General features: G+C 33.0%; 2 protein-coding genes, 1 long non-coding RNA gene and 2 pseudogenes across 4 annotated transcripts; 1 reads left to right on the forward strand and 4 right to left on the reverse strand.

Annotated features, from left to right (window-relative positions):
* Nucleotides 1–5,005: 5,005 nt before the first annotated feature.
* On the reverse strand, nucleotides 5,006–6,876 carry LOC111287468 (protease Do-like 7 pseudogene; annotated as a pseudogene).
* A 3,375-nt stretch (nucleotides 6,877–10,251) lies between these two features.
* On the forward strand, nucleotides 10,252–11,783 carry LOC149519237 (uncharacterized). Its single transcript, XR_016341629.1, has 3 exons — nucleotides 10,252–10,768; nucleotides 10,883–11,093; nucleotides 11,368–11,783. It is a non-coding gene; the product is annotated as an uncharacterized LOC149519237 (long non-coding RNA).
* A 215-nt stretch (nucleotides 11,784–11,998) lies between these two features.
* On the reverse strand, nucleotides 11,999–14,660 carry LOC111287406 (putative disease resistance protein At4g27220). The gene is made up of 2 exons (XM_089759751.1): nucleotides 12,395–14,660; nucleotides 11,999–12,244 (listed from the first exon to the last, which is right to left on the reverse strand). The coding sequence occupies exon 1, from the start codon at nucleotides 13,907–13,909 to the stop codon at nucleotides 12,401–12,403; it is 1,509 nt and encodes a 502-aa protein (XP_089615877.1). The 5' UTR covers nucleotides 13,910–14,660; the 3' UTR covers nucleotides 11,999–12,244; nucleotides 12,395–12,400.
* Nucleotides 13,982–14,422, reverse strand: LOC149519238 (putative disease resistance protein At4g27220). Its single transcript, XM_089760241.1, has one exon. The coding sequence runs from the start codon at nucleotides 14,420–14,422 to the stop codon at nucleotides 13,982–13,984; it is 441 nt and encodes a 146-aa protein (XP_089616367.1).
* Nucleotides 14,529–25,991, reverse strand: LOC149519239 (putative disease resistance protein At4g10780; annotated as a pseudogene). Its single transcript, XR_016341627.1, has 3 exons — nucleotides 25,681–25,991; nucleotides 16,253–16,343; nucleotides 14,529–15,290 (listed from the first exon to the last, which is right to left on the reverse strand). The product of XR_016341627.1 is annotated as a putative disease resistance protein At4g10780 (transcript).
* Nucleotides 25,992–26,420: the final 429 nt, after the last annotated feature.

A 26,420-nucleotide genomic window follows, 5' to 3' on the forward strand; every position in this document is an offset into this window, starting at 1 on the left:
CGATTTACTTCGGGGATGCAATAATAAGGGAGCACAAGGTGAATTGGAATAAAAGTAATAAAAAAGGAACAAATTTGGTACAAAAACAAATGGGGAGAGAAACAAGTTGGATGTATGTCATTAAGCTGAATGAGATATTTAAACAATGAATATTCAAACAATTCTAAATATTAATCCAGGATTTTTTCAAAAACTCATTCCATTTACTGTCAAAATAATTTTGAGCTCTTTGAACTTTGCCTCAGTCTTTGGGGGATCTTTAGATGTTTTGATCTCTCATCTATGTGAACTGTTTATCCCACTCTTAGCTTAGAGGTTTTTCTACCCAAATTACCCTTTTCTCTCATTTCCATTTTTTTCTCTTTTTTTTTTGTTTTCTCTGTTTTTTGTTTTCTTTCTTTTCTTATCTTTTTTATTCTTTTATTCTTTTTTTTTCTCTTTCACCTATTTCACATCAATCTTTAGAGCAACCAAGCTTGATTTTGTCATTCCATCATGAGGATGCCTTAGCCCAACATATGATTATTCAATTCGAGCATTCACATTTGATCCAAATGGACTTTTAAAGGTTTAATGTAGGCCACGGTGAGAGGTCAAAAAAGAAGTAGATACAATAGACTCAAAATATGTGTTTAAAGGGTTTAAAACCAAATTATCATTTTTCATCTATGCAGGTTGGCATTTTGCCCCATTCCACATCATTTTACTATTTTTTTCTTTTTCATCTCATTCTTCACAAAAGGACTCTCATTACTTTGCCCCAACTTGTTATGGCATTCTTTTTTTTTTTTCTTTTTTTTTTGAAACCTTTTGTGATCTTTGGGCTTTTTTAAAAAAAAAAAATTATCCCCCAATATGGAGGGAGATCCTTGGGCAATGTTCTTTTAGAAAAAAAATCATAACAGGCTCAAAGGGGTAACGATGAAGGATTTTTCGAATGGTAAAAGAAAGATGGCCATTTTTCATCTGAAATGTGAATGCTTTCTTTGAACATCATCTATTGAACAAAAACAAGCTGATGAATCTTTATAAGAGACTACACTTCTTCAAGTCATATTAATTTCACATCTGTTAGGAGTTGGCTACTTTTGCTTAAATAATCTCTTTAAATCAATGTGAATGAGTTCTCAAAATTAAATCTCAAAATTATTGCTATCATTGTCTAAACATTCATCATTTGGAATTCAAGAATGGGAACAAAAAGTTATGAAAGGTGACAAAGCATGGAATAGTAGTTGAATGGAAAAGAAAATGTAATGAAATGCATTAAATTGACTTTTATTGAAATGATAACAAGTGAAATCATATTGCAAAGAAAGAATTCCTAACATTACTATGAAAGAAATCTTAAAATGACAAACAGCTTCCAATAGCTTGAATTCCTAACATTACTATGAAAGAAATCTTAAAATGACAAACAGCTTCCAATAGCTTGAACAACCTTTTCAAAATTATACCCTTGTGTAATTAGATGAAGGATCTTTATTGACATCTTGCCCCTCAATTTATTGCAACTCTCCAAGCCTTTTTTGATCAATGTGTTCTTGATTTTCACTTAGAGCATTGACATTATGATTAGGCAATGGATTGCCACTAACATTAAGGGTTGTTGCTCATCATTGACTAAAACTTATCATCCCATCCTTGATTAACAGTTGCACTTTATGTTTCAAAATAGTGTAATTTTCAGTGAAATGATCAGTAATTTCATAATGGTAGTCGTAGTGGGTTGTAGGATCATACCACTTGGCACATGGTGGCTTGAACGGCTCTACACGGTTAGGGGCAATCAAATGGCTATTATGGAGCTCTCAGTATAACTCCGTATAAGTCATAGGGATTGGATAAAATACGAGCTTTTCTTGAATAGTCCATTGCTCTCGTAAACCACTTGTTGGGTTAGCAGGACGAGTTTGAAATCTTGCTGGAGGTTGAATGTTAGGGCTGTACGTGGAAGCTTGGGGGTGAAAAATAGGTTGGTATGTAGATGGGTAAGATGGTTATAGTATGGACTGGTATAGGTAGGATGAGGTATTGTTCACAGCATGATAGTATGAGGAGTAACCTTATGGATAGGGTTGTATCTCCTGAACTGTCTGTCAAAGCCTACAACTTAAGCTCCAGTCTCTTTCTTCTCAAGTGCCTTTTTGCTTTCTCTTCCTTTTAACTTGTCATTTTTAATGGCATTCTCAATGATTTCGCTTGAGATCATCATGTCAGTAAAATTTTTTGTGGCATTCCCTATCATCTTTTCATAATATAAAGATTTCAAAGTGCTAACAAACAATACAGTGGTCTTCTTTTCAATCAAAAGAGGTTGTACCTGAGTAGCTATGTCCCTCTACCTCTGGGCATATTCTTTGAATGATTCAGTCATCTTTTTTTTTCATATTTTACAAGAAAAGACAATTAGGAGCTAAGTTTATGATATGTCGATATTGACTGATGAAGTTATAGGCCATATCACTCCAAGAATGAACATGATTCTTGTCCAGCTGGATATACCACCTAGCAACAGAGCTAGTGAGGTTATCTTGAAAGATGTGCATCGAGAGCTTTCAATTATTAGCATGGGCAGTAATTTTTTGATAATACATAGTAATGTGAATCTTCGGACACTTTGTACTATCATATTTTTTAAACTCTGGCACCTTATACTTCAGAGGGATAACCGCATTCGAGACTAAATAGAGTCCAACAACATCGACAGAACCATAAAAACCAATCCTCTCTATGGCTCATAACCTTTGTTCTAGCATGCTAATCTTCAAGTCTTCTTGGGATTTAACCACTTTTGGCTTTTCTTTCAGTTCATCTAGATTAGGAACTTGAATCGATTCTACTACCTTTTTGGTAAAAATAGGATTTACACAGCTGTGGTAATGCCCTAGATTAGAAGCTGATTGCATTCCAGGATATGTAGGATATGTGAATTGTTGTGGTAGAACTTCTTGTGTAGACTAGGCTTTAGGTGGACCAAAATCAGGTTGATATAGGGGGTTAGTCATTTCTTATGATGGACGGTCCTGTTGACCGGTATTCTCCTTTATATTTTTCCCCTTATTTAGCTTATTGAGAGCATTCAGAATCTTACTCTACTCATTTTCCAGCTTTTTTTATACCTTTTTTAATTTTTCAAATTGGTGAGAGTTTTCTTGCTTTATTTCTCTAGCTCTGGCTCTTATGTTATATCGATAGGTGGGGTTCTTGTTGGATGGAGCTATCTTTGAACCTTAAGCACCACAATTATGATAAAAAATGATATACTTTATGCAAGGTATGTTTGTAAATGGAATGTGAATCTTCATAGATGAAATGAGAATGATGCAAATGATAATGTTAAAATATGATCATGAAAATGATGCATAGAATGAAATAATGCATAGAATGCAATGATGTAAATGCACAAAATCAAACAAACAACATGGTTAGTTTCATGAATGAAATGAAAGTGATGCAGATGCATAATGTTACGTATGACAATAAAACTAATGCACAAAGTCGGACAATCAAAATGGTTAGCAAGTCACAAATTGTTCCTTCTTATATCCTAGTTTTGGGTTATATCTATCAATTGGGTAAGAAGGGCTCTATCATAAGGCTAGCTTCTTAAGTGACTTTACCCACTAAAGGTTCCCAAATTGTTCCTTACATCATTCTTCATATAGACTAGTAAGGCAGTCCAATCCTCACCCATCACAAGCTACCAACGGAAAGGATTCAATTTGAGTGAGGGTATTTCGCTAGCCACTGCGGAGCTATTAAAACCTCACGAAAACATAGGTACTTTACTCTTTCTTAAAAGGATGGAGCTCGGGTATAAAGCTCATGTGATGCACATGTATATGCATGACAGAGTTAATGAAGTAAATAAATAGAATGAATGAATAAAAAATCCACACAAAAAAGTTCAATTTTATTATGCTTTTGGATAACATAAATTTATTTGCTGGCCTGACTCTCGGCTGTCCCAACGGAGTCGTCAAATTATCATAACGTCTAGATCCATGGATCTATCGCTACACATTGACTTAAGGAGTTGCCACCAATCTCTTTTGTTTAGGTGTGATTGGCCACCTAAGGAATCTATCCTTTCAAGGAACACATAAGCTTAAGGGTTCATAAAAGAATAGGTTCAGGTCTATCAACTAGAATAGGGTTCAGGAGTTTGGTTACGAATGAGGAAGGTTATAGCACCCTCACAACGCCCATCGAGAGATGGTATCAACTTAATTTCATGTTATCCAATAAGCCTTAAAAATTTTACCGAGTGACTAATTGTTGAAAATTATTCTTAATTGACTCCAATACTTTTGGCAGAAAATTAAGAAAATTCCCTCACCTTAAGATTATATAAGAAAACTACTGTTTCACTTGCAAAGACTCCATCGTCAGATTATTTAACATTAAAAAATCTTCAAGAAAAGAAAAAAAGAAAAAAAGAAAAATGATTCAACTTTTGATGCAAATCCTTTTCTTTTTATTTATTTTTTTTAAAAAAACTCATTGCTTTTGTACAAGGAAAATTGATACTTTCAACTTTTCCTTAAAGCATTTGGAGTTTTTATTTTAAGGAAAATTGATGCTTTCAACTTTTTTTTAAAATGTTTTTCTTGATAATTTTTAGTTTTGAGGAAAATTGGTACTTCCAACTTTTCCCCAAAATGTGTTTTTTGGAAATTTTATTTTAGAAATTGTACATTAAGAAAAATTGATACTTTCAATTTTTTCTCAAAATACTTTTTTTTGGAATTTTATTTTTAGAAAAAATTGATACTTTCAACTTTTTCCTCAAAAATATTTTTAGAACACTTTTATTTTCGATGAAAATTGATACTTTCAACTTTCCTTCAAAATGCTTTTGAAAATTTTATTTTTTTTTATTTTTTTAAAGAAAATTGATAATTTCAATTTTTCCTTAAAATATTTTTTTTAATTCTTTTTTTCCTAATTTATTCATGCAAAAAATACTCTAAAATAAATAAATAAACACACAAACAAATAATAATAATAATAATAATAAATAAATAAATAATACAAAAAAAAAATCAAAGCAGCTCGGGTGGAAGGTTGACGCAGCTCGACTCTAGACACAAAAATGGGCTAGAACGGCATGGCTCGAGGTATGGCTCGGCTCCAGGCACAACAGAAAATAGATGAAATCGGGTTGAAGCGGGTTACGCTACGGGTTGGATCGGATCACCCACTGCCAAAACGCACGAATCTTTTCTCCGATGACGATCCGTGTAACTTATATATTCCAAAGGCACACGAGCACCCCAAGACAGCTTAGATAAAAGAGATTAGATCCTCAAGTTTTGATATCTCCTCACCGGTAAACTTCTTAATGATAGCATGTCGAGGAACTCCAGCTCTAGATAGCGTATACCTTTTGACTAATTACGTATGACAATTTTCGTAAATAAAATCAGGTGGACTAACCCAGGGTCTGAGACATAAACAAGACCACATTGGAAACTGAAATTTCTTGCCTGTTGGTAAGATAGAGCATGTATTACTGCACCACTTACTCTAAAAAATGAGCAGGAGTTATTGAATGTAAATCCTGAACCAATAATTGCACACTCAATGGTGTGCCACCTCTTTCAATTTGTAACTCTATCTTCTGCTCAACACTGTCATCAAGTAAAGTTTCCAACTTCAGAAATTAGGTAATTACCTCCCGATTCACCCAAACAAGCAACCACCTGGGTCCAAGTGGTTATGAGCTAGGCCACCTGGCACCATGGAGTCAACAACAAGCATTCCAGTTTCACCTTGTGCAGCTGCATGCCGTTCCATCTGCTCTGTTTCACTTTGGAGACCAAGCTGACGTATCTTATCAAACCCCTTATGGAGAAATGTAGCCTGAAGTGTACCATGAGGTATAGAAATTGCTTCCCACTTACTCTTGTACGAATCTCCTTTCTGGAGAAATTTTAATGCCCTTACTACTCGTTCCAAAGGTAAAAAAAAGGCAGATGCACTGGATGATGACTTGCCACCAGCATTCAAGGCCACTGCTCTGCCTTGCCAATCAATCACTGGGGATCCACTTGAACCACCTTTAGTCTCGGATGCTGCTTGCAAGTAGAATGTGTTGAGGTTATTATAGCCATCCTTTTTATACTGAGGAGCATCTCTATCCAAACAAGCAAGAGTACCAGCCAATATGGAAACCTTCTCTCCACTATCATTACCAACAACCCTGATTTCTAACCCAACAAAAGCAGCCTCTGAGGCAAGTGGAATCTCCTCATAGTCTAAAAACTGAATAGCATCAGGATTGTAACCAAAGAAGCCAAAATCATGAACTGGATCTCTATATATAGGATGCACAGTAATTTTTTCTCGATTTACAAACATCGCTTCGGCAACAACGGGTCCTGGTTTGACCACATGCCGATTGGTGAGAATAATTCTTCTTCGCTTATCAATGACAAAACCAGTAGCAGAACCAGCACCGGCGGGCTCCGTATCAAAAGTACGACAAGCGGTAATACGCAGGACGACAACAACAGGAACAACTTTATTGAGAGACTTCCGCCAATCCTCGGCGGTGGCGAAGTTCTCTTTGAACGGCGAATCAATCTCCATACAAAGCTCTTCTTTGATCGTTGATTTTAATTCCATCTCTGTCTCCAATCCTAACCTCTCCAATGGATCTCCCATTCAAAGTTGCTTCGAAATTCAGAGAAGGATAAGATAAAAGGTTTCTTCTCTCTTTTTTTCTTTTTGGGTGCGTGTGCTTTTTGCCCTTTCTATGTTTTTCTTTTCTCCACCATCTCCCTCGTGTCAGTGCTGAATGTATAGGGCTAAACTTAGGAGAATTTTAAATCAATCATGATTCCTCTTGCCTTATCAAAGAAAAACTGAAATTTATCTTCCACAAGATGAATCCCACTCTAACCTTATCACTGCCACTCCCTTCCTCCCATTAAGTCTGGTCTTCTAAAAATATTAATCAGATAATGATGAAATTAGACTAGAACTAAATCACAAAACATTAAAAATAAATAAAATTCTACAATTGAACTTATATCGAGCTTCCCATCGATGAAAATTTTGGACAAAATAAGATGTCTATAGTAATTATCTTTAAAAGATTATATCTAGTAGGCTTGAAGTTCAAATCTCAATACCTACAACCCCTATTCCATTCTCAAACTATGATTTCCTTATTAAAAAAAAAGAAAAAAGACAGGCCAAGTTCTTGATTTAATGAGTTATTAATCAAGTGCATGTAAATAATTGGTGATCTTGATTCTTGGTAGGACCATTGAATGTCTGATCTATTAAATAAAAAAAATGGCCTTAATACATGTACTTTGAACTGGTTGTACCATTGATCTGTATCTAACCAGTCGCAATTTTTAAATAGCTCAACTGCACACAATTTCTTTTATCATAAATTATTATGTATACTATATTTTTATAAAAATCACAAAAGTAAAAATCCATTCATAAGATTTTTTTAGAAATTTTACAAGCACCTCAAAAATGAAAAAAAAAGACAAAAATATAATTTTAATTGTTTATGTTTTGTCTAATATCAATCCTTATTCACCAAAAAAAAAAAAGTAAACACGTTTCCAAGTTTTGAATTTCTAAAATTGTGTGTTAGTAATTCATACTTAGCATCCAAAAATACATTTCAAATTTGGGTTTCTTGTATCAAAAAGGAAAGAGAAAAAAGTAATAAAAACATCAACGCCTGCCAAAAAATGACCTGAAAAAATTCTATATAAATGCTGGACTCTCTACCATGTAATATATTTTTATCACACTTGTTTTCTCTTACCACGTAATATGTGTTAATTATATTTTTTTATATAACAAAGTACAGCAAATAATTGAAGGATGATTGAAGTTAAAGTGTTGACATTACATGATACCCTCATCAAGTTGGGAATGAAAAAATGGTGAAATTTGAAAAAGTCTACTATCAAAATTAATTTGGAAATTTATGATTGGAAAATTTGTGGTGAACTAATTAGGGACTCTAATCATTGAAATTGAGAAAAGGGTTTTAGTTAATGTTGAATTATAGCAACGCAGACAGGCAATGATTTGATGAAAAAAGTGGTGAAGAGTTAGTCAACCTTAAAGCAGGCAAGCATTGGTGGAGATAGGGCTGTAAACGAGCTGAGCCGAATAGTGAGAAGCTCGAGCTCGAGCTCGACTCACTATTCGGGGCTTGATACTCGGCTCGATCTCGATCGAGTTTTATTTTTCAAGCTCGAGCTCGATTCGTGATCGAATTCGAGCTACTCGAGCTCGCTCGATTAAGCTCGATTAATATGTAAAAATAAGCTCGATTCGTATATTCGATAAGAGTTCGATTATTTATGCTCGAACTCGAACTCGAACTCGGACTCGAAATATTTTATTAATTAAAATAATAAAAATATATTTAAATATAAAAGCTCGATTAGGCTCGTGAGCTACTCGAGTCAGAGATAAAAATATTCGAATTCGGCTCGATCGATAAGTCGAGCTACTCGAGCTCGAGCTCGACTCGATAATAATCGAACCGAATTCGAATTTTCTTTGAATCGAACCCGAATAGCTTGTGAGTACTAATGTATCATTTACACCCCTAGGTGGAGACATGAAAGTTGTTATGACACATGCAGCTGATCCTCTTTCCCGGCATGAAATGATTCCTCAACCTTTCACCAGCTATCAAATTATGGCTCTCTTTCTGTGAATGTCAAAGACTTCTCCCATTTCCCTCATCAAAAGGTCTCCAAAGAGATGACCCAATTTAGTTATATTTTCAAATTTCGCTTCAACTTAAAATTTTTCTCAAACAATTTTAAGAATACACTTCATCAAATCAATTTAATATGTACATTCAATGATTCAAATGCTTTACTTTCGAAGGGTTTTCACTACTAAAATTTCAAACTCAATTAAAAAATTTTCAAATTTGAATTATGATAGTGGGAATTTTTCTTTTAATTATATAAGATATTTTTGAGAATAAGAGAAAGAGATTGCATATGATAGAATTCAAACTCTAGATGTATTAAATATCATCTCTTAAAAATGATCGTATAAATTAATTGAGCTAAATTTCGGATTCAGATATACCTATTTTTCATTTTTTTTATTCTAATGTCACTTGTATTAAAAAAATTTAAAGGCTAAAATATTTAAAAAAAATTCTTAAATTTTATCACTTAGACAAATTCTTATACTTTCATTGTACCAAAATATGCTTATCTTTTGATTTGTATTTAAATAAACTTTTATTTCAAATAAAAGATTAATTTATATTAAAAAATTTATTTAAGTACAAATTAAAAATTAAAAATTTATTTGAATACGAATTAAAAATTAAGAATTTATTTGAATATAAATTAAAGACTAAAGATTTATGAAAATACAATAAAAATATGGGGACGAATTTAAATAAAATAAAAAAACTTAAAAGGTTTTTTTTTTCCTTATTTTATCCAAAATCAAAACTTTGTCCAAAAAACAAACCACAGCCACACAAAATTTGAGGTTAAAAAATTGGTTGACTCCCCCTTTCCAGTTGGAACTAATTCTATTTTGGGTTTACAGATCATCTTCATGTCTTTCGCATGTTTGGCTTCTAATTTTTTTACTCAACCTAATAAAAAGAGGGATTTTACTATACGCTTCATTTACATTGTGCTGTTCACATTGACCATGCCATAATTTCATGGATATGTTGTTACTTGTTTCATCAAGCATGTTGATTTTTTTTTCAATTTTTGTTGAGAATTAATTTTTTTATCAAATAAAATCTGAGTAAATAAATTGTTCAAATTTTCAAATTTGGCCATGATTATGCATTCAAATTAATGTTAATAATCATTGCCAACAATAAGATTAATTGAACTGCAATTTTATAGTTCTTATATTAATGAGTCAATATCAAATTTTTCATGAATCTTTTTATAAGAAATTAAAATTTAAAAGTAAAATAATGCTAAAATCAAAATATTTTTCTTAATCTATGTCTATATCTGAAGTCAAAATTGAATACCGGAGAAGCCAAAATATAAATTATTTATATGAAAACAATTTCTAAGAAATAGAAAATAAAATAGTCCATTATTGCTATGAACTCGAGCCATGTTAGAATTAGCCCAATCTGTAATGGGCCTTACTAGGCTGACAAGAGCCAACCCAACCCAAGCCCATCCACATCCCTCACAATCCTCCGAGGGCTGTTTCCCCTCCAAATTTTAAATTCAAACTCCAGCAAAATCCCGTGGACAAATCTTAAAAGTCCCATTCTCTCCATTCGCATGACTCTTCCTCCTCTCTCTCTCTGTCCTGTTTCGAGGCCTACAACCGCCTCCAAGCTGCCACGATGGCCTTCGGAGAGAAGCTTCCGATCCTGTAGCCCTCGGTGGTCAATCCGATGGAAAAAGCTCTATCCTTGAAGCTTTGCTTGGATTTCGTTTCAACGTGTGTGAAGTACAGATGGGTACTCGTCGACCTCTCATTTTGCAAATGGTTCATGACCCTTCTGCCCTTGAGCCTCGTTGTCGCTTCCAGGTGGTTTTTCTTTCTTATAATTGACAATGCAAAACAGGAAAAAGATTCTGAAGAATATGGAAGTTCAGTTGTTTAACCATCAGCAATTGCGGATATCGTAGAATCAAGAACTGAGGCACTTTTGAAAAAGACTAAAACTTCAGTTTCTCCTAAGCCATTTGTAATGAGAGCTGAATTTGCACATTGTCCTAATCTCACCATCATTGATACACCAGGATTTGTTCTTAAGGTAAGTTGTTAATTCATTTGAAAAAGAAAACAGTAAGACATAGATTGTTTGAAATCTTGTAATATAATAATTTTTTTATTAAATCAAAATGTATGGGTGGAAATTTCTTGGCAGGCAAAGAAGTGAGAACCAGAGAACACATCTAAGGAAATTCTTTCCATGGTTAAATCACTTGCTAGTCCCCCCATCGTATTCTGTTGTTCCTTCAACAGAGCATTGTGGAATGGTGCTCATCTTTGTGGTTTGGTTGGATTCAATTCGTGAAATTGATCCAACCTTTAGAAGGATAGTAATTGTGGTTTCCAAGTTTGATAACAGACTCAAGGTACAGATTTCTTGCTTTCTTTCTTAGCTTTGTGATCTATGGAATGTAACATTCAGCTGACACATGCACGCACACTCATTGACACTACGTTGACATATATAACTTATTGGATTGACTGATTAGATATGCAGTATAATTTGGAAATTAGAAATGCCTGAGAAAACAATTTCCAGTAATCAAATATTGAGGATTGAAAAGATAAGCCTTTGCTTGTTGCTTGATATGTTTGTAACTTGGTTGTGTACCTGAAATTGTGACAATTTAATCAATGCAGGAGTTTTATGCCAGATAGGAAGTGGATCGTTATTTGAGTGCAAGTGGATATATAGGAGAAAATACTCGGCCATTTTTTGTAGAATTGCCAAAGGACAGGAACACCATCTTAAATGATGAATTCCGACGGCAAATATCCCAGGTAGATGCTGAAGTTTTCCGTCATCTTCACGATTGAATCAAGGAAGGTTATGAAGAAGAAAAGTTCAGGCCCTGTATTGGCTTTTGTTCTTTGAGGGAGTATTTAGAATCAGAACTTCATCATAACCTTTTATTGTTTAACATTCGGATAATTATTGTTAGTTTAACATTCCGATGATTATTGTTTTGTTTTACAAGATTGGAGAGATCAACACTACAAGAAAGGGAAAGTTTGCTGTTGAACTCATTATTTGAATACTGCATTAACTCATCTAGTTGGTGTTCAAATTTCTTCCAAGAGAAACTCTTCTTCAATGCAAAGGAAAAAAAAAATCATATGTGGCTTAAATCTTTGGGTGAGTAAAATTATGTGTGATCCATACTTTTTTAATATTTACCTGAAATAAATTCTATATATAGTGTAAGAAATATTATAATTTCACTAACTTTCAAAGCAATCCTTTTATTTTGTGATTAGGAACAGATACTAATAAGAAAACATGGAAATTTTATACAAAGGCAAATATAAACATACAAATTTATCATACGCATTAATCCTTATACACACATGGAATGAAAGAGTCAAGAAAAGGAAATATAAAAAGAAAAAACAACTAAATCAAGGTTTATGCATACATTATGAAGAAATGAACATGAGAATCAGAAAGCAATAGACGTTTGGATTGTGATTCAACTTCAGCAATAGGGCCTGCAACCTTCTTCCCCATTGTATGTATCTACCAAAATAGATAAATTACATAAGTCCGGTAATACTTGCATTTTATTATTTATAAACACCGAAAATATGAAATAAAAAAAGATGAAACTAGAAATGGAGCAATTGTATTATAATAATAATAATAGTAATAATAATAAAAAAGACTCACGCTTGATCAAACAACTTGCTTCCATTCGTAGTTGTAGCGATCCAAGAACTTGAGGAAGGGCAGAAGAACAGTCTTTGCATGGGGATGGTCCCACTCCAATGATTCCCGCCATTCTTTTGGATGCACGCCGATGTCCTTGAGAGAAGGAGGAGATGGTTTTTCTTCATCAAGGTTGTCAAGCAGGGGAAGACACAGAAGAATCCGCTTTAGCTTTGGACAAACCCGTATATCAATGCGTTGGAGAGAATCACAAACCATTACTCCATTTTTACTACAAATGCTCTTCAGTTCTGGTAGATCCATCAAATGCAATATCCTTAATTTGGGAAGAACATATTTGATGGTACCCATTCCTTCTTCCTCTGATACTATTATTTCCTCCATTTCCTGACAACGTCGAACAGTGATCTCTTCCAAGTTGTGCAGAACCCCCTTAGCTGAGAACAAATTCTTTATTTTTCCACAACTGAATAGATGGATTTTTTTGAGGGAGGAAAATGCGCCTACTGATGACCCTTTGACTAAAACCTTCAAATTCTTTAAATAACTTATATCTAGAGACTCAAGTGCATGACGTTGACACCCCGATGAAAAAATGGACTCCAACTCCTCACACCACCTAATTTTACATTCCTTCAGATCAGTTGCATCTTTCAATCCACAAATATCGTTTAAACTTCTCATACCTTTGCACTCATCAACTGCTAATTGCTGAATATCATATGGAATTATAATTCCATCTCCACAATTAATATCACAACCCTTAAATTGAACCATTTTACTACAATCCCCAATTCCATTTGCGTAAGACTGGTGACTTACCCAAATCAAGTATTTATGAAGCCTTTTTCTCTGACTAGCATACGTGTTCAAGTCACCCAAGTTACTAAAGCAACCTTTAAAAACTTCCAACTTCTTCAATTCCCTTATCTCTTTCGCTCCTGTTCGTGCTGGATGTATTGCCAAATACGGAAGACGACACAATTTCGACAACAAGCCATTGGGGATCTCTTTTAACCGAGAGGTAAATCCAAGATTGAGATATCTAAGATTTACCAACATCTCCAAACCTTGAGGGATTTCCTTGATTGAAGTTCTTCCAAGGTCCAATTTCTTCAAAGCTTGAAGCTGCGATAAAGATAGCAAATTTTCTAAACTTTTACAACCATTTAGCATCAAGGTAGTGAGATTCTCCAGATTAGAGATAGAATTCGGCAACTTCACGAGAGGATTTTCAGAAAGATCAAGAATCTTAAGATTAGGAAAGTGCCCAAAGAAAGATTCTGGAATTTCATCAAATGAATTTTCTGAGAGTAACAAGGTTGTGAGCTTTTGACATTTTGGAGACTTCATATTTGGAGGAATTGTTGATATGGAATTGTCCATTAAAGAAACCTTCTCCAAATCTTCAGTCCATTCTTCCTCACTTGGTAGCTCTTCCAACTGCTTACCAGCTTTTACCAAATATCTTTTTCTTGTGATATGCAACGCCATATCTCTAACAACATCATGCATCTTTATATGTGTACCCTCCTCAACCCTTTCAAGCAAACAGTTTTCTTCAAGCTTCTGTAAAATAGAATAACCTCAATCCTCCATTGTTTTGATATTTCCCATTTCATCTATAAGTCCTTCTTCCATCCAATATCCAATTATCTCCTCCTTTTGAATTTCACGATCTTCAGGATAGAATGCGCAATACAGAAAACAATCTTGGTCTATTTGTTGTAGACGATCATAGCTAAATTGTAAACATGCAAACACCTTATCTTTCACATCCTGGGTGATTCTAATGTTACTCCTCAATTCATTCAAAGAATTTTTCCATACACGCGGATCAGATATTCCCCTCATACAACCAGCTACTGTGACAACTGCAAGAGGAAGTCCATCACATTCTCCCACAATATCTTTCATAATTGGTTCTACAGTTGGATTAGATAACATGTCTTGTCCAACTTTGCTTAAAAATAACTGCCACGCCTCATCTGTAGAAAGACAGCGCACTTGGACTTTCTTACGACCCATAGATCGAACGACCTCTTCTGAACGTGTTGTTAACACTAATTTGCATCCATTATCTGCTTTTGGCTCAGCGATCCCGACTTCCTCAAGAGAAAAGCCGCTCCACACATCATCCAATATTAGCACATTGCTCCCTTGTTTCCTCAACATTTCTGATAACTTTGCTGCACGTGTGGTTGTATCTTCATCATCTGACAACTCTTCCTTCAATTGACATGCAATTTTCTTTTGTAACCTTCGAATATCAAAGTCCTGGGATACAACTGTCCAAATTACTTTGCTAAATTTGGTTTCTTCCAACAACATGTTATGGACATGCTTCATTATTGTTGTTTTGCCTATCCCTCCCATCCCACACACTCCAATCTTTCTAACTTCATCCTCCATCAAGTATTGATAAATTTCTTCTACTTTAGTAGTGCCTGCTAACTCTTCTGTTGGCAGTTTGACCTTTGTGGTTGAAGGATCATTAACCACCAAGCCATTAGAGAATTGTCCTTCAGCATATACTTCCTTCATTGCTTTAGTCGTTTCATCAACAAGCTTCGCCAAGCATGAACGAAAAAGATGTTTTCCTTTTCCAACTTTGGCTTCAATACATCGAGCATGATCGAACTGTTCACTTACTTTGTTTAACCAAGTTTCAACTTCTTGCTTTGGCTTTTTCCCAAAACGAAGCTCGTCCTGCAATTGTTGTTGAATGTCTTCCTCCTTGCCTTGCAAATCTGATTGAGCTTGATTGAAACTAGCCACATAATCATTGAATTTTCTATGGTATTTTAGATATTTGCTAGGTGGACGACTGATGAACTTAATAACATCAAGAATTGGCCCAACCAGTTCAGCCATTGTATTCGTATTATTTCTTTCCCTGCATCAAAATTGTCCTATCGATTATTAGTTCAAGAATAGATTGATAGGCTCATTAATTTCATAAACTAAAGAATTTCTAAGAAAAATAGATGAATCAATAAAACTACAATTATAATCATAATTACAGTCAATTGAGCTTTTTTATATTGTTGGATCCCGCGAGCAGAAGTACAAAATTACAAACCCATAAAAATTTCCAAATTAAATTCACTAAAACCACAGCTTAAGGGGGTGATAGATGACAAATAGTTTATTTTGGTTCAATAATATGACATTTCCAATAGTTTATTCTCATTTCCCCACCTTATCACATTACACCCTCCTTGTTAGAAACTAGAAGGGCAAACTGTTTGATGTTTATTATCAGGCCAACCTAGACAACCACCAAAATCTTATGTTCTCCTGAATATGCCATGTTTGAAAATTCGACAAAAATGTTGTAAGAGATCCTCACCCAGTACTTTGAAAAACGTAGGTACTAATTAATGTCTTTCAATACTTAGTCATGGATTTCAATTTTAACAGCTAGCCATTACACAGAGACTTTAATGTAGTGCAATTTTCTGGTGAAGAAAGACTAAGTTGACATGACCATATCTTATGTAACAATATGTCATTGCTTTAATTAATCACAAACATTCTTTGAGTGATTTTATATACAAGATCCACATATAATGAATCAACTCCTCGATCATAAAACGATTATAATAACATATGCAACAAATTAACATTTTTTATGTTAGAGATTACCAAGAATTCATCCTGATCACAAAAATTAAGAGTCTAGCATTCAGCGGTCACTCCACCAACAAACATGAAAATAAGGCTTAGAAAAAGCAAGCATAAATACACACTCATTACTCAGACTCTACTAAAAATTAAAGTAACAAAGAGAAATGGCAGAGCAAAAACAGGCATATAATTAAAACAATTTAAGGAGGAGCACTTCTTGAAGCTTACCTGATCACTCTGGAATAAAGCTGCAAGGACTGCTGGGGGCTCTTTCCACCACTACTGGAGATCCAAATAAGAAGGAGACCAGAAATGTTTCCTTTGAGGAAAGTAGATAAGAAAATCCACGGAACAAAAGCAAAAGAAACAATTGTTAGTATTGCCGCTTGAGCTGTTTTGAGTCAGTAGGCCAGTGGTGGTGATGAGTCTTATGCTTTCTAGTAAAACCATTGTGGCTAGTCAACAACGGTCCGATTTGTCATGGGATCCAGCTAGCCTCTTTTAGGTGAGTGAAATAATTAGTTCTGTTAGGAAAATGGGGTCTAGCCCCATGTAAGTGGTTTTGGACCAAGTAAAGGCCATGGGCCTTGATCTTTCATTTTACACAGAGCCCTAACTACTTAATAAAAAAGAGGTGGGGTTATTTTAAGGGAGTCTCGAAAACCAAGTAGAAAAAGAAGAAAAGCTAGAAAAAGCAAAGAGAAAAAAGAGAAGAGAGAGTTAGTTGAATGGAAGTCAATCCGTGGTCCGATTGAGTTGGAACCTTATCAGGAGGTTTATGATTCAAAGTTCTACATTCTGAACGGTGAAGATCGGGTTTGAAGCTCTCTAGGAACAAATCCATGGTGTATTTGTTGAGTCACTTATTTAGTGAGATTTCTCCAATTGTTTCTCTAGTTGTTGTTTAGCTCTAGTTTTAGCTAGAGAAGAACTTTGTATACCTATTATTTGATAGTGAAGATTTTTCTGGTGGTCCGTGGTTTTTTTCCTCTACACTGGAGGGTTTTCTATGTAAATCTTGGTGTGCTTTATTTTTCCTGCGTTTTTGATTATTGATTGTTGTCTATTACTTTTGTATTGTTGTGATTATTGCTTCAGGCGCAACAAGTGGTATCAGAGTGAGGGTTATTTTGAGACATCAATACAGAAGTAACCCAGGATAGAAGTAAATTCTGTTTGAGATCATGGAGGGTGATACACGTTCCATGATAAAATTGACAGCATCGAATTATTCAATTTGGAAGCTTATGATGGAGGATCATCTATACTACAAAGATTTGTATGAGCCAGTATTGGGTGATTTGGCTAAACCAGCAGATATGAAAGATGAAAATTGGAAGAAGCTAGGTAGAAAGACGCTGGCTACAATAAAAAAATAGGTTGATATCAACGTGTTCCATCATGTAGCGCAGGAGTTAGATGCTCACATTGTTTAGGAAAAATTGGTAGCATTGTATTAAAGAAAAATAGGTATGAATAAAGTTATGCTTGTTAAAAAGGTTGTAACTTTACAGTATAGAGATGGACGATCTATTATAGAGCACTTGAGTGATTTTCAAGATATATTTAATCGAATGACTACTATGGAGCTTAAGATGGATGATGAAATGAAGGCGTTATTTCTTTTGGGTTCATTGCCAGACAGCTGGAATACTCTAGTTATGATTATTCTTAATTCAGCTCCTGATTATAAAGTGACATTGGAGATGGTAAATGATAGTATGCTTAATGAAGAAGCAAGGCGAAAAGATATAAACCTTGGGAATCAAGCTCTGGTCACAGAGAACATGGGTAAAAACATCGACAGAGGTCAGGACTCAAAATGTCGTGATAAGTCTAAACATAGATCCAAGTCTAGAGGAAAAGTGAAATGTTTTTATTGTGGTAAGGCAGGTTATATAAAATGAAACTGTAAAATCTTGACGTAAGAGCGAAAAGATGAGAAAGGCAAGAGTTCAAATGATGGCAATATTGCAACAATGAATTCAGATAGTGATTCAGTTACTTTGATTTGTACACATGGTGATTGTAATCATGTTAGTGATCCTGACATTGAGTGGATAGTTGACACAGGAGTTGTATATCATTGTGTTCCTAAGAGAGAGTTGTTTACAACTTACAAAGCAGGAGACTTTGGTTGTACCAAGATGAGAAATAAGAGTGTGTCACAGATTGTTGGGATTGGTGATATTATTGTACAAACTAGTACAGGCTGCATGTTAACTTTGAGGGATATTAGACACATTTCAGATATAAGAATAAACTTGCTTACTATTAATGTCCTTGATAAGGAGGGATATGAAAGCCGATAAAAGAATGAACAGTGAAAGCTTTTCAAAGGATCTATGGTAGTTGCAAGCGGAAAACTATGTTGCACAATGTATAAGACATGGATGCAATTAAACTGTAACCAGATAAATACTGTTGAAAATGATGCTTCAGCAAACTTGTGGCACAGGAGGCTGGCACACATGAGTGAAAAAGGGGTTACAGGTTTTGGCAAGGCAATCTCTTATTCTCTTGACCAAAGGTATGTCTCTTGATTTATGTGATTATTATTTATTTGGTAAGCATCATAGAGTTTTTTTTTTGTAAAAGTTCTCAAAGAAAGGAAAATAGATTGGAATTAATTTATTCTGACGTATGTGGTCCCATTAAGGTTGAGTCATTAGGTGGTAGCAGATATTTTGTTACTTTTATTGATGATGCTTCACGTAAGACTTGGGTGTATATGTTGAAATACAAAAGTCAAGTACTGCAGTATTTTTAAAAATTTTATGCCATGGTTGAAAAGATGATAGGGTTACCCTTGAAGTGTATTCGAACTAATAATGATGAGAAATACACATCTAAAGGCTTTAAAGAGTATTGTTCAAAGCATGGGATCAGGTATGAGATGATAGAACCTGAAACACCGTAGCATAATGGTATAGCTGAAAGAATGAATCGCACCATTGTGAAAAAAGTCAGATGTATGTTGAGGATGGCAAAATTACCAAAGCCATTCTGGGGTGAAGCAGTCAACACAGCTTGTTATTTACTTAATAGGTCACCATCAGTTCCTTTGGGCTTTGACATTCCAGAAAGAGTGTGGACAGAAAAAAATACTTCATACTCTCACTTGAAAGTTTTTGGGTGTAAAGCATTCATGCATATGTCGAAAGAGCAGAGATCAAAGCTTGACAGTAAAGCCACATAGTATGTGTTTATAGGATATGATGATGAAGAATTTGGTTATAGGCTATGGGATCCAGTAAAGAAAAAGACAGTCAAAAGCAGAGATGTGATCTTTCATGAAAAAGAAACCATAACAGACCTTGAGAAAAATGAGAAGACTACACGAGTTACTGTTGAGTGTGATGTTTCAACACTAACGGGATTCCACAGGAAAGAGCCATAGATGGTGAAAATTAGCAAGAAACTGAACTTGAGGATATGATGAGCCAACCACAGTTGGTGATGAGCCAGATGCAATTAGTTTTGAGCAAAGGGAGCAATCTTCTTTACCTGATAGTGTTGAGCAGAGGGAGCTACCTTCGGCATCAAGTGATGTAGAGTTTCAGCCCAGAAGATCTACTAGAGAGCGTAAGCCATCTATTAGATATTCAAGTTCAGATTTTATTTTAGTTACTAGTGAAAGGAAGCCAGAAAGCTTTCAAGATGTTCAAGCTACTTCGGATAGAGAGTACTGGTTAAAAGCAATGAAAGAAGAGATTGAGTCACTGCGAAAAAATAGTACTTATGATCTTGTTAAACTTTCAAAAAGGAAAAGGCCATTAAAAAATAAATGGGTGTTTAAGTTGAAAAAGAATGGTGACAAACTAGTGAGGTACAAAGCTCGATTGATAGTAAAAAATTTTTCTTAGAAACCAGGCATCGATTTTGATGAGATCTTTGCTCCAGTTGTAAAGATGAGTTCTATTTGAGTGGTACTAGGATTAGCAACTAGTTTGAATCTTGAGCTTGAGCAACTTGATGTTAAAACTGCATTTTTGCATGGTAATTTGTAGGAGGACATTTATATGAATCAGCCTGAGGGTTTTGAAGTGAAAGAGAAAGAGCACTTAGTTTGCAAATTGAAGAAAAGCCTGTATGGCTTGAAACAAGCTCTGCGACAGTGGTATAAAAAGTTTGATTCTTTTAGGGTGAGTTATAGCTATAAAAGAACAGCAGCGAATTCTTGTGTGTATGTTAAACAATTCTCTAATGGTAACTTCATTATCCTATTATTATATGTTGATGATATGTTGATTGTAGGACAAGATGCTAGTAAGGTTTGCAAATTGAAAGAACAATTGTCTAAGTCTTTTGATATGAAGGATTTAGGTCCAGCGAAACAGATTCTTGGTATGGACATTATCTGGGATAGGAGAGCTGGAAAGCTGTGGTTGTCACAGAAAAAGTATGTTGAACGAGTGCTTGGTAGATTCAACATGCAACATGCTAAATCAGTTAGCAGTCTACTTGTCAACCATTTTCATCTAAGTAAGAAATCTTATCCAGTGTCTAAGGAAGAGCAACTAACTATGTCTAGTATTCCTTATTTTTCTGCAGTCGGTTCTTTAATGTTTCTTATGGTTTGTACAAGGCCTGACATTGCTCATGCAGTTGGTGTAATGAGTAGATTTCTTTCTAATCCAGGGAAGGTTCACTAGGAAACAGTGAAATAGATTTTTAGATATTTAAAGGGTACCTAAAAAATGTGCTTGATTTATGGAGTTTCATAACCAGTTCTAGAAGGGTTTACTGATGCTGACATGACAGGCGATCTTGATGATAGAAAATTTACTTCAGGGTATTTGTTCACTTTTGTAAGATGAGCTGTATCTTGGCAATCTAAGTTACAGAAGTGTGTTGCTTTGTCAACTACAGAGGCTAAGTATATTGCAACAATCGAAACATGTAAAGAAATGCTTTGTATGAAACGTTTTCTTCTTGAATTAAGGTTGAATCAAAAAGAGTATGTGATATTTTGTGATAGCCAGAGTGCTTTAGATTTGAGTAAGAATGCCATGTACCATGCTAGAACAAAGCACATTGATGCTAGATATCATTGGTTACGTTTAGTGATTGAAGAACATTAGATGCTGTTGAAAAAAGTCCATACTGATAAGAATGTAACAGATATGTTGACTAAGATACTTCCCAGGGAAAAGCTTGAGCTTTGCAGTAACTTGATCGGAATGAGTTTTCTGGCCAAGGTAAGTTCCAAATGAAACTGCTATAATGATGAATCTTCTCCAATGGGGCTAGAGGGGGAGATTGTTAGGAAAATAGGGTCCAGCCCCATGTAAGTGGTTTTGGATCAAGTAAAGGCCATGGGCCTTGATTTTTCATTTTACACAAAGCCCTAGCTACTTAATAAAAAAGAGGTGGGGTTGTTTTAAGGGAGTGTCGAAAACCAAGTAAAAAAAGAAGAAAAGCCAAAAAAAGTAGAGGGAAAAAAGAAAAGAAAGAGTTAGTTGAATGGAAGTCGATCTGTGGTCCGATTGAGTTGGAACCTTGTCAGGAGGTTTATGATTCAGAGTTTTACATTCTGAACGGTGAAGATCGGGATTGAAGCTCTCTAGGAACAAATCCATGCTGTATTTGTTGAGTCACTTATTTAGTGAGATTTTTTCAATTGTTTCTCTAGTTGTTGTTTGACTCTAGTTTAGCTAGAGAAGAACTTTGTATACCTATTAGAGAAGAACTTTGTATACCTATTATTTGATAGTGAAGATTTTTCTGGTAGTCTGTGATTTTTTTTTTACACTAGAGGGTTTTCCACGTAAATTTTGATGTGCTTTATTTTTTCTGTGTTTTTTATTATTGATTGTTGTCTATTGCTTCTGTATTGTTGTGATTATTACTTCAGGCACAATAAATTCAGCACCGAAACTGACCTCCACCAAATGATGTCTCCACCGATAGTGAAGAATACAAAAAATTAAAAAGGTTATAAGAGCTGCATTAGATACTGGTAGATGCTTGATGTGATTGACTGAAAAACGACAAGCAGTATTATTCAATAATTTAGTTTTGTTTGTATTCGATCAATAATTTGCCTTTTCTTGGTCATCTTGTCAATTCCAAGCTTGGCACCAGACAACCAAGTATCTGTAGGATGATCAAAGCTTCCACTGTTCTCAAGAACTACAACAGTGGAATTCATGGAGTTCGATGATCAAACCTTTCATTTTTTGAGGCGATAGTTTGATTACCAGAGAGTGATTGGCCTGGACAAACGGTTTTCATTTCATTGGAGAGATAGATCTCAAAAGAAAGGTAGGAAGTAAAGGATCAAAAAATATTGCAGAAAGAACAGAAGCTTTGTACTGTTTCCCATTGTAAAAAAAAGATACACAAAAATGGCTGCAATATCTGTAATAGAAATTTAGTATGAATTTTCTTCAATGAAGTATTGCAATCATTTTATATTTCAATTTATAAGAGAATAATCTTTGTAAGACTACTTCGTGTGCGAATAGTGAAAAAATTCAAGGAAATGCTAACAGTTTCAAAAAAGAAAAAAGATATTAAATTTTTAATTTTAAAATTTATATGATTATATCATTTACACAAATTATTTTTTTTAATCTTTCAATTTTTAAATTCAGACTGTTTATCATTTGCGTAATTTTGATTGTTTGACAACACTAGAATGGAGTCTTTGGTAAAAGATTTTTAGTTGAAAGTATATGTTTTTCCTTTTCCTTCTTTAATAAATACTAGTATTCATGCATATAAAAAAAAAAAAAAAAGGTACTTTCAAAATACAGACAAATAAAATAAGTGCCTTATAAATCCTTACAACTTAGTAGTAATTTTTAATGCTAACAATTGTTTTTCGATATATATTATAACTAACTTGTTATCTGTTCGAATTATTTTATTTATTTAAATGTGTTGAGATATATAATTAATATTATTAATTATTTAAATGTTCGATACATATGTTAAATATCAATAATATAATTAAGATACTAAAATATAATAAAATTAAAATTTTTAATTAAAGAATTAAAAAATTCAAAACATATAATAGTATTTGAGAAAAAATAAAATATCCAAAATATTTATATATAAATTGTATTATTGAGTACATCAACAAAATATTAACTTGAAAACTAAAAGTTTCATCACTTCAAATTGATTTTCTTCAATTTGTGCCATTTTTATCTTGTACAATCATTTTTATACACTGACAAGTTTATATAATTTTAAGAGAAGTTTTATTCAATTAAAAAAAGCAATGATTTTAAATGTTTAAATAATATGCTTGATAAATTACTTGTATGTATATTTTTTGCATGAATTCTAGTAATATCTTGATCTTTAACATTTATAATATTTGTCAAATTAATTTTTATACTTGTTTTAAACTTTACATATGATGTAAAATTATGTTAATATAAAATTTGAAATGAAATAGCTTTAAATTTTAAACAATTATTTTAAAAATTTGTTGTAAAAATATTTTAATGAGAAGGTGTTAGTCTTCATTCATAGGATTTTATAATCAATTTTAAAGGTAAAAAAATATACTTTATACTTTTTTTACTTACGTTTTGCATTTAGAAAAAAGCCAATAATATTATAAAAGAATTAAATTATAAAATTTTATTTCAAATAAATAAACATGATTTTATGCCTAGCTATGCACCAGTTAGGAGAATTGAGTTTTTAAATTTAGGAGAGATCAACATTTTTAAAGTTAGACCACTAAAGACCTTGATATAAGTAATAAAAAACAATATGATGGCTAAAGAATTAGATAAAATTGTTATTGATAAAAATAAGTAATGCAAGAAAATTCAAATTACAACCTAAAATAATTCCCTTATTTGATCATTTATACAGTCAACCCCAAAATATGGGATATAAGGTTTACGTGTTCTTGTTGTTGTAAATAAACATGATTTTACTTTTATATTAAACAATTTTGTTAGAATTAGTACAATATGTTAATGATTTACTTTTATTTATAAATTTAAAAAAAATAAAAAATGCAACAAAATCAACAATTAAAAGTAAGCCCATACAATCTTTTTTAAATAAATAAATAAGGCCAAAGAAATACTTAAATAATTAAATCAATTTTTTTACTTTCAATTGTTAAAATACTTCAAAATAGTTATTATTATGCTAAACCGATCTTCTTCCTCCACTCCAACATACATGAATTATCAAAAAAATTTTATAAGATCCATGTAAACACTTTGGAACAAACAAAATATTGAAAATTTTTATAAAAATTTCAAAAACAAAATATATTGATTCTAACTTTTTAAAATATAGATGCACATATTATAAAAAAATACAGTAAAAAAATTATGCATCTCATACATCAAAAAGTTATAAAAATATAATAAAAAATTGTATATATCTGACATGTTAAAAAACCATTTCTTTCCAGGCATAAACATTGAAAAAAAAATTAATATTGAGAGTATTGTTAGAAAATAAATTATCTTTTAATGTATGTAATATTTAATCTTTTTAAATTTAAAAATAACTAAATAATAAAGAACTATTATGAAATTTCTAAATAAAAATTATTTTAAAATTTCAAATTTAAAATGATATATATTTCAGTTATTAAAAAATCCATTTTATAATATTATTACATTTGAGAATTTTAGATTTAAAAAGATATATATATATATATTTATATTATTAGAAAACCTATTTTAAAAGATAGTATATCACTATATTTTAAATTTTAAATTGAAAAAGATATATATTTAGATTATTTGGAAATGCATTTTTAAAAAATAATATACTCAAATTAGATTTTATTGCTAGTAATTTAAAAATAATTGAATTGATCTTTCAGTTAAATTTAAAAGTTTTAGATAATTAAATGATTTTTAATTATTTTTTTTATAAATAGCTTAAAATTAAGGAATGTTTTGCATGTTATTATAAAGAAAAATTTTAAGAATTTTTGTTTATGTCGAAAAGAAAAATCATCTATCTAAACGTCCACGTAAACATACCTTAACAGCTTTCTATATATATTACAATATAATATTATATATGAATTTTAATTCATTCAATAAAAGTAATTTGTTAAAAATAAGATAACCACCAAAATCTTATGTTATCGTGATTATGCCCTGTTTGAAAATTAAACAACAAAGCTTTAAGAGATCCTCACCCAGTGCTTGGAAAAACTTAGGTGCTAATAATGTTTTTCAATGATTAGTCATGGATTTCAATTGCAACAGCTAGCCATTATATAGAGAGTTTAATGTTTTGCAATTTTTTGGTAAAGAAAGATTATAAGTTGACATGATCATATCCTATATAATGATATCTCATTGCTTTAATTAATCACAAGCATTCTTCCAGCGATTTTATTTACGAGATCCACATAAAATGAATCATCCCCTCCATCATAAAATGATTATAATAACATATGCAACAAATTAACATTTTTATATTAAGAGTTACCAAAAATTAAACTTAATCACGAGAACTAAGACTCTAGTATTCAACGGTCACTCCACCAACAAACAAGAACATAGAAATAAGACATAAAGAAAAGAAAGCAAGTATAAATACACACTCATTACTCAGACTCTACTAAAAATCAAATCAGCTAAGAGAAATGGCAGTTGAATAGGCATATAATTAAGACAATTTAAGTAGGAGCATTTCTAGAAGCTTACCTAATCACTCTGGATAAAGCTGTGAGTGCTACTGGGGGCTCTTTCCACCACTTCTAGAGGTCCAAATAAGAAAGGAGACCCGAAATGTTTCCTTTGAGGAAAGTAGATAAGAAACTCCAGGGAGCAAGAGGAAGAGGAACAATTGTTGTTATTTTTTGCTTGAGCTGTTTTGAGTCAGTAGGCCGGTGGTGGTGATCAGTCTTATGCTTTATATGAAAACCACTGTGGGTAGTCAACAACGGTCCAATATGTCATGGGATCTACCTCGGCCCTTTGGGCGAAATAATTAGTTCAGCACCGAAAGTGACCACCTAATGACGTCTCCACCGACAGTGGAGGATACAAAAAATAAAAAAGGTTATAGAAGCTGCATTATTATCGTATAAATTCCAAATATCAGTAGATGCTTGATGTGATTGACTGAAAAGAAAAATAGAAAGGCAAAAAGACAAGTGGAAAGGAGAGAGAAATAGCATCATTCTATAATTGAGTTTTGCCTGTATTCGATCAATAATTTGACTTTTCTTGGTCGTCTTTTCAATTCCAAGCTTGGCACCAGACTGCCAATTATTTGTAAGATGATCAAACCTTCGAGCTACTATGCTTGAACGGTTTGAATTATTTCACAAAACAAGGTTTCCACTGTTCTCAATAACTGCAACAGTGGAATTCATGGAGTTCAATGATTAAATGTTTTGAGAAAATAGCTTTAATTACCCGAGAGTGATTGGCTTGGAAAA

Source organism: Durio zibethinus, chromosome 4 (assembly GCF_047325235.1).
Source record: "Durio zibethinus cultivar Kanyao isolate XHJ-2024 chromosome 4, ASM4732523v1, whole genome shotgun sequence".
Taxonomy (NCBI): Eukaryota; Viridiplantae; Streptophyta; class Magnoliopsida; order Malvales; family Malvaceae; genus Durio; species Durio zibethinus.

Excerpts from the sequence above, each read along its gene's own strand:
- LOC111287406 (XM_089759751.1), bottom strand. The coding sequence starts at position 13,909 with ATGCATGATGTTGTTAGAGATATGGCGTTGCATATCACAAGAAAAAGA.
- LOC149519238 (XM_089760241.1), bottom strand. The coding sequence starts at position 14,422 with ATGGGTCGTAAGAAAGTCCAAGTGCGCTGTCTTTCTACAGATGAGGCG.